General features: G+C 43.5%; 1 protein-coding gene across 1 annotated transcript in view; it reads right to left on the reverse strand.

The window, feature by feature from the left end:
• The window catches only part of HELT (helt bHLH transcription factor), a 62,147-nt gene extending 54,698 nt beyond the window's left edge, over window positions 1-7,449 (reverse strand). Inside the window, exons 1-2 of the mRNA XM_063425800.1 lie at window positions 7,422-7,449; window positions 6,307-6,332 (exon numbers count right to left, since the gene is read on the reverse strand). Of these exons, the coding sequence (XP_063281870.1) occupies window positions 6,307-6,332; window positions 7,422-7,449 (54 nt within the window). The remainder of the gene's footprint in view (window positions 1-6,306; window positions 6,333-7,421) is intronic.
• Between the last annotated feature and the right edge of the window lie 1,747 nt (window positions 7,450-9,196).

Here is a 9,196-nt window from a genome sequence, read left to right on the forward strand (position 1 = left end):
AGATTAAAGATAATTATCTTGGCACACTTCCGCAGCCTGGTGGGACCCGGACTGGCTCACACCTGACCTCCAACAAACAGAGGTACAAGGGACAGGAGAGATGGGCAGAAAATCACATAAATCACAGGCACATGCCCCCCAAGATACACAGGACATAGGCATGCTGCTCCAACGTCCACGGTCACACAGAGAGCAGGAACAGACCGAGACAGAGGCCTGTGCCCACCAGGGGCAGGAAGGGGAGAGTGACACTGCACAAAAGCCACCCCTAGCGGAGACCCAAACCACGCATACCCCGACTACCTCAGAACCTGCGACCAGGCAGGACATACCTGTTTGACCGCATCCAAAAGCTCTTTGCTGCCGACATAGCCGCGGTGCAGACTGAAGTACAGGCAGTAACCGCCCGGGTCCAGGCAACAGACACTACTATAGCCGACTTACAACGCCAAATTGCGGCAGTAGGAGACTCTGTCGCTCGGCTGCAGACACAACACTCTGACACCTCCCACAGAATAGATGCACTTGACAAAAGGACACGCCAGAAAAATATAAAGATCAGGGGAGTAGCAGAAACAGTGTCAAACGAGGAACTACCACACCTCATCAGGAGAATGGTGTCTAAGTTACTCCCAGCGAAACTAGCCAAGCAATTCACACAAGATGGGGCATACCGCATCGCCAAGTCCCCTAGAGCACCACCCACAGCTCCAAGAGACATAATATTGCACTGTGGCACGAGACAAGACAAACAAGCCTTACTAAGAGCTATGCATAAGCAGTCACCTCTGGACTTTGAGAACCACAAGATCTCACTGTTTCAGGATCTCCACCGCTCCACCCTACTATGGAGAAATTCGATGAAACCCATCACCCAACGGCTGCAAGAGGCTGGCATACAATACCGCTGGACTACGCCCAGAACCCTTACAGCACTCACAGAAAGAGGACAACTCAAAGCTACAGACGTGGCAGAGGCGGCCACCTTCCTGGCAGCGGTCGGTATAAGTGATGTCCCCCAGGAGCGGAGGGCCCAAAACACTTATGGGACTTGGGACGTGGACAATATAACCCCTTTTACTCCGTGGAATGGACAGGGAGCAGTGACATAATGTGACACCTTACTCTACACTACACTTTGTTACAAGTTGCTAAGTTCAGATTTCTGTTCCTTTTGTTTTACACTCGCCACCCCGTTTTCACCTGTTCCCAACACCTTGACCGCACTGACCTGACTGGAGCTCCAGAATAAAGCTAAAGATAGTCCAAACCCTAGCGACGACACTCACGGTGTTCACCGCTGAATGACCTCACAACACTTTCCTCCCCCCCAGACATCCCCTATGGTTGGGCACTATGCAAAAGCCTATGCACACTGGAACACACTCTAATGCCCTTACACTCTGACAGCAACCCTTGCATACTGCCAGTGGATATAGGTTTTGGGTTCCCACGCATTCACTATGTCTCTCTAAATACATACTTACCCCACAGCATGAGAAGTAGACCATAGGGGACACACAGGCCCTAAACAGACCGGTCTTGCTCCCAACAACCGACTATAACACCCCCTCGAGGGCACTACACCTAGACGCCATACAACCACAGGAGCCCTTCACGCTAGATTTTAATTTCAGTAAACAATTTGACTGTTAGTCCAACGGTTATATACTCCTGACTCCTCTATTACGCCTAATTACTATTTAAAAATGTGAAATGTTTATACAAGCCATGCTTTATTCTACTATATATGTCAATAATTAACTTGCCCGTGCTGTCGTGGCATTGCAAGTGCGCATGTTACTGAGTTGATGCACAAAAAATAAAGAATAAAAAAATAAATAAATAAATAAATAATAAAAAAAAAGATAATTATCTTATGGATGACCTAACAGCCAGGGTTAGAGGCACAACAAAAAAGTTTGAAAAAGTTTGGGGCCGTTGGGAAGCCAGCGCAGCAAGTGCCCGAGGTACACACAAAAGATACTTCCCTGGATGGGATTAGATCAATTGGATATGGGTTGGCCTGGCTTTCCCTGCACCTCCCTCCTCCACCCTTCCCTAATTTTCCCATTTTCTAAATTCCTACTTACCCCTCTTACCTTTTTTCTCCTAACTTCTTTTTTACTGTGAGAACTAATCGCAATTGTTGAAATAAAACCACTCAATATGTAACTAACTTACATTTCGAGAGGACATGGACCTGTGCGCACAGGAACAAACGGATAGCAATTTTTAAGTGATTAAGATACGGATTTTTAGGACACGCACATGAAAGCATGAGAAAGGATAGGGCATGTCCTCTCGACTAAAGAAATGTCTGTGTGGTAATTTGTAGCTTTTTCACATCTTTTCTGATTTTCCTTTTATGTTATAAATGATATCTGCAATGGGAAACAAGAGAAGACATAGAACTCCCATAGTGTAGAATATATGATAAACTATACCAAGTTCAATAACAATCAGATCCACGCACGTGGTTTAGTGGACTGGATAAGCTCTGTAAAAATAGCATAAGGGTGCTTCCTTCATGGGCTAAGATGGAAGTGAACAGGAGCCAGAAACCAACCAGTATCCAAAAAAAAGGTATATTTATTGCACATATGGTAAATAGGCATAAAACAATAACAAAAACTCATATGGGAGGCTACGGTCTCACTCACCATATGTGTGAACCACAAGGAGCAGGCATACAAGACCCTACTCAGGTGGTACCTTACACCTCTGAGAATGAGACAGATGGGCAGGGCAACTACGGATTCATGCTGGAAGGGATGCGGACACAAGGGCACGTACATCCACCTTTGGTGGGAATGCCCACAGACCTCACAAATATGGGACAAAGTGACCACACTAGCATCCAACATACTTAATGTGGACATACCCAAGAACCCTTGGGTGTGGCTACTCTCCAAATCACACACCCCCCTTACCAGAGCCCAGAACAAATTGATAGCAAGAATGGCATTAGCAACAAGACGCACGATAGCGGAACCATGGGGAAACCAAACCACACCCCAACTAACCACTATGATCAAGAAAATGAACGAAGCCATGGCAATGGACAAATTATCAGCACTGCTACATGACACGACACAACATTACTTAAAGATATGGGACCTATGGACCCAACACCCTCTTCCACTTAACTAAAAGGAGGAACGGAGGACTAGGACAGCCCCCCTAGAGAACTCCTCCCCCCCCCACAATGAATAAATGACCGACCCGACTGGGAGCCTACCTCCCCTAACCCGGCCCACCCCCTCCACCCCATCAACATTCCCCTTCCATCCCAACCAACCCCCACGCACCAGGCCTCACGGAAGACCACCCAGGCTCAATTAAACACCACATCAAAACATAACAAAAAACATCATACCCCAACTACACGACCTAAAAACCCAACCCAACTCAGACTCACCTCCCGTAGCAAACCCCAACACCCCCTAAACCACACAAGACGACAGAAAAATTGGAAACACCGAAAAGTACCTAACCCACAACAAGTATACACAACACCCCACAGACACTGACCAAGGAAGACTGAAGGCCACACAAGATGTAGACCACCTTGATCCTGATGTAAACAAAAACAAAAGTGATGTAAATAAGTCATGTGACCTACAATGTGCTATGATACCACACTCAAATGTAACTACAACGTTTGCTACCCCACCCTTATCTTTATTCTGTAACCCTACCTCTTTATTACACTGAAAACCACCAAAATAAAGAATTTACAAAAAAAAAAACAATAACAAAAACTATTTTAAAACTAAGCTGTGCCAGAATAGCATAAATGGTTGAAAAAGGCACAATATAAAGATCTCACCACTTGTCAGCTAGACAAAATTAGCATTACACGTTTCAGCTATCAACCTTCTTCAGATACAAAAGGAGAGTATTTAAGTTTGCATTTCCTGTTTATATTGAGAGATAGCCTCATCATAAATCACCCAAACGACTGCACACCCAACTTGGTTTGCTGGGGAGCTCTTTTGTGCTAATTTGGGGCCTCACTGCATGACCTGTAGCTCAAAAATCTGTTTGGTGTGATCTGTGGAAGGGAGAAGCTGACAATCTTCCGGCCTGGAACTAATGGCACCAGCGATCTTTGCAGCTATTGCCTCCGTTCCTCCCCTCCACAGGACTCATCTCACTTACAGCCCATTAGCCATCCACAACCCTGGGGTACTGATCTCAGAGTGAAAGTCCCAAAGGATTTTAGCCCTGCCACAGGATATGGTATACAGGCACCAGCTTGTGAATCGACCTATGACCTATGGAGATGCTCTTTCTCTTAAATTGGGAAGGAGTCTTATGGTTGGGTTTCAAATAAGGGGAACTCGGCTTACAACATAGAAGTGTTAAGCTTCATTCTGATATAGCCTAATAGGGATTGACTCTGCGACTGTGATGGATATGACCATTCAGATCCATTGGACATTGCCTGATTCAGAGTGGTCTACATAGGCGTGCGCACGGGGTGTGCCGGGTGTGCCTGGGCACACCCTAATCCCCGCGGCACGCCTATGGAGTGAGACCGGCAGGGGAGATCTCAGGATCTCCCCTGTCGGCTCTGCTCTCAGCCTCCTCTCACCGGCCCACAGGCAGTGAGGGAGGCAGGAGAGGACCCGGGGAGCTCTTGCCAGTAGCTTCCTCTCGCTGGATTCTGAGTGTTGCACCCATAGGCAGTCTACTGGCAAATCCATTCCTGCAAAGCCATACCTGGCCCAAATCTGCACTGATTGGCCCTGAGCCCCATGAAAGATCAAGCTAACAGATCAATTACCAAAAGCAGCATTTACAGAGAAAATGGAAATGAGTCACAGGATTGCTGTGGGCAAAATTCCTTAGAAGGGGGTGCAAATGACCTTCTAATGCAAAGTACTTAAAACTATACAGGTTTGGCACAACTTTCTTGGGAACACTGCTAAGGCAAAATAGTCACTGAGACTTAAAATTGAAAAGTACAACAATCAGACTGAGTAAATTAAGCAACAATTGTTTAAGTTTTAATACATTTGGAATGTAAAGGCTGTGAAATCTTCTCCTTTAAGCAACTGATTTGTCAATCTATGAATCACTTTTACCTAGATTTCTTAACCATTTAAATCGTTAACATATGCATTATGAAACAGTGAAATACTGATTGAAAATTTCTCAAGATGAACTATTATCAAATAATGGCCAAGGCATTTTTACTGGCACAGATTAAAGAGGCAGCAAAAAAGTGGCCAATTCAGTTCCTTGACTTCAATATGAATTCACTAGCTAACAGTGAAACTAATAGGTATTAAACTCAGCCAAATAGACTCAGATTACATCAGGTTATGCCAATACTAAAGACAGATAGCTCAGGAATGGCTTAGGAATTAGTTTCCTCACAATTCTTGACCTATCCCCATAAATAAACAAATCAAATGTAAAAAAAAAAAAGACAACAAAAACCAACTGACAGCATAATCTGCTTCCAACTGCTAAATAAATAATTTTAAAAATTCGACCATATTCCATGGAACCACTTAATAAACTGGAGTGAAAAGCAAAGGTAAGGGGTATGCACTCTTCCATTCCAAATGTGGGTGGAGGGGGATAAAAAAAAATGTACATCAGTATACACATCACCCCTAATAACCATGTTTACCCCACAATCATCTCTCCTATTTCCTTGCACCATCTTATCGCACAACATTGGGAAATTCAAAATGGAGGCTGAGAGGGGCAGGCAACAAGGGACACTGTGAGACCTAATGATTCTCTCTGATTGCTGTACATGGTATACTGCTGTTCCACATAGGCTGTGCCAGGTATTTTAGCAATGCATGGAACAGCAGTATACCCTGTGCAGCAATTAGCGAGAATCATTGGGTAATTATAAACCAGGGTCTATGCCACTGCACAATTTTCAGTGTAACAGTATTATTCAATGCTATGATGGCCATCACTGTTGGACATTTACATTTCAACATTTTTGAAGCGAATTGAATGTGACAGGTTAAGAGTTAAGATAACAGAGCATGCGAGCACACATAATAGCTGTGGTTAAAGAATGCTAGGCAGCCTGGAATCAACGCAGTCAATGAGAAACGCATGAAGCAATGTTGTTAGCAGGAATAGCTGAGCCAATGGCGTTACAGTTCTACATGGTCAATGAGACTCCATCTCCTGCCTTGAAGCTGAAGATTTGCTTTTAACACAGTTTCCCTTCTGTGGGAACATTCTTTAAGCCATTTATATGGTAATATTTTTAAGTAAAGTGCTTTATTTTAAATGTATGCCTTATGCCATATGTGACATACTTACCTTCCAAATGCGGGCACGTTGCTCCCCTACTCAGGTCACGTGTACTGGAAAAGGGAAATAGCGAATTGTATATACTTAACAATTTAGCGCCGATGAACCGCTCCTCCTCCTTGTTCATGCGGGCCAAATTCAACAGACAACTTCCCTGCATTTAGTCGGACGCTGCCCGCTTGAATGGTGCGTCCTTATGTAGTTTGTATGAACATGATGTCACACCTGCCCTTAAAATAATATGCCACATTGGAACCACACTCAACCTACAAAAGCTAAGGGTGCTAAACCAGACCATGGGCCAGCACAATCCGACAAACAGAAATATTGATAATAGAGAAGAGGTCCAGGCAATCCAAAAGCTTAAGGAAAATGTATTGGAAAAAAAACACTGCAACGTTGACAAAGACCCATTTGTGGGTCGAAATGCTGCAGTGTTCCTTCTTTCAAATAAATGTACCTAAAGCTGTTGGAGTGCCTGGATCTCTTCTCTGTTATCAATACATCTGCCCTTAAAGTGACAACGTTATGTATGCGACTCCATTATCGTTTTCCGAGTCACTTTTGGAGACGCAGGGATGATGTGGACCAATCGAGACATGTTTAATAAGCATATATAATGCTTATTTAGGCCCTTATTAAGTGCTTGTTTCTGACTTTGGGTATTTCTGAAACCCTGACCCGGCTTGTTATTACATTTATCCGTATCTCTATAATCCTGACCTTGGCTATTACTGGCTTTATTTTATTAAGTTAAGTCCATCCACTCTAAGGCCCGGTAATACATCTATTTAGTACCTCTGTTTGTGGGGTTCACCATTTCCTATAAGTAACGGCACCCTGTGACAAGAAGTCATCCCCACACTCCCATATATTTATTGGCATATATTCAAAGAAGGAATAAAGATACACTTCGGACCCCTAGACCGCTTTGTCTTGCTGAAATGCTTCATGTGTGAAGAGTGCGTCCTCCGGGTTACTGTTATCTTTCTTCACAAAGGGATGGTGAATGGGGCCAAGCAAATTCATGGTTGTGGGAGTTCTGTACAGTTGCAGGGGCAACAGTACAGGACACGTGAGGGAGCTTGCAAATTAGTGCAGAGTGATCCCAGCACTTAGTACACCTTTGTCCAGGACCCCTGTCTTCCCCATTGCGCGAGCCAGCTAATTAGCTCACCTTTTGATTAATCCTGATCTGCATTTATTAGAGAAAGACAAAAGCAACACTAACGGGTGCATCTGGGTGCCTTTTTGCACTTTTGGTGCCAGTAGTAGATCTGAGCACCACTTTGACACTTTAGGAATGAGAGGATGGCATCTTTACTATTATCTTCTGCATGCTCTTTATTAAACCATTATAATTTGTAGGAGGGGACAGGAGAGAACAGAGCCTCTCAGGTTTATAAATATTAAAGGAGACGCAACAAATGTACTAAATAAACCCTTCATAACAGTTGACATGCCACGTCCATTTTGCAACGGTGGACATACTCTGCGCATCAGTGCCACTGCCAAGAGTGCTCCAAAGATGTGGGTGTTGCCACAAATGGTGAGACCTGGCTATTTATTGATGATCCCACTACTGAGGTATCATAGAAATAGTTGCTATCAGGCAAGTAATCAACTGAACAACCAGATCTAGCAGTTTCAAGCCTATTACTGCTATTCATATAAACCAGCATATGAGGTGCATACCTTCCAACATAGTCCACCCACCATCTGAGACGGAGATGGTCAAGCGTGAGAGCAGACTGTCACAAGGGGTGGAACTGCCCATAAAAAGAGCAGCACCGCACATCAAAACACAGCTCTTAAAGTGAGTTCCCTGGCTGATTGACAGCCCCTCCGCTGAAGCAATCTGTGCATGGTCTAAGAGTACCCTGGTCCCTGCCACAGGAGATTTAAGTTCTGAGCAAATTTGAGAATGCAAGACAGGTCCCCAGACCAAAATGTAGGACAGTCCTGGTAAAATCAGGACTGTTGGCAACTATGTTAACAGAGGCCGTTCTCTAATGGCTCAAAATATCAGTAACCGGACATATGATATCTGTAGCAACCAATCGCAATGATCACATGCGGTAACTGACAACTGAGTACCTGAATAGCTCGACTTTTTTTTTTTAAACATTTTTGGTAATTATGAGCATTGCTCTGGTGATGCAGAAACTGCTTAAATTGTGGGGTAATTCAAGCATTGTGGGGAATTGACCAGTGAATTACAGGTTTTAGGCTAAAATACTTGGGCTGGAAAATCTTTAGAATTCTGCTTTTGTGACCTCAAATCTGCAATTTCCTTGTCAATTATCCCCCAATTACCCTTTTTAGTAAAAAAAAAAAACCCAAAAAAACATGTGTGACCTTATACAAAACATATTTACTTTTTGTTTCATATAAATGTGATTATAATTGGAAACAAGCTATAGTCATATTAGTTTAACATAAATTATAAACTTTCGCAACAATTTTAGGTGAGTGTGCAGTCACTTTTTTTTTTTTTTTTGCTCACGACTTTTCTTTTTTAATGTATTTGTTTTTTAACTAGTTAAGCGACAAAGAAAAACAGGACCAACGTGTCACTCCACTCTATGGCAGAACATGTGTTAATTGCAACCTGCAGAATACTTTTGGAAAGGTATGTGTATTGAGTGCAGCTCCACCAATCAGGGGAGGGGGTGTGATGTTTAGTTACGAAATACAAACCAGCATGCAGCACAGACTAACCTTTTCCCTATATAATGCCAAAGTCATTGAGATGCCCTCTGGCACGGCCTACTCCTAACCTCTCACCTACATATTTCCGACTATTATTAAACTCTGATACATTTTCCATTCTTCAGCTTACCACATTCCCTGGAAACATTTGCCAAATTTAGACACAGTTATTAGGGTCTTGCAGATC

The sequence above is a fragment of the Pelobates fuscus genome, chromosome 6 (genome assembly GCF_036172605.1).
Source record: "Pelobates fuscus isolate aPelFus1 chromosome 6, aPelFus1.pri, whole genome shotgun sequence".
Classification (NCBI taxonomy): Eukaryota; Metazoa; Chordata; class Amphibia; order Anura; family Pelobatidae; genus Pelobates; species Pelobates fuscus.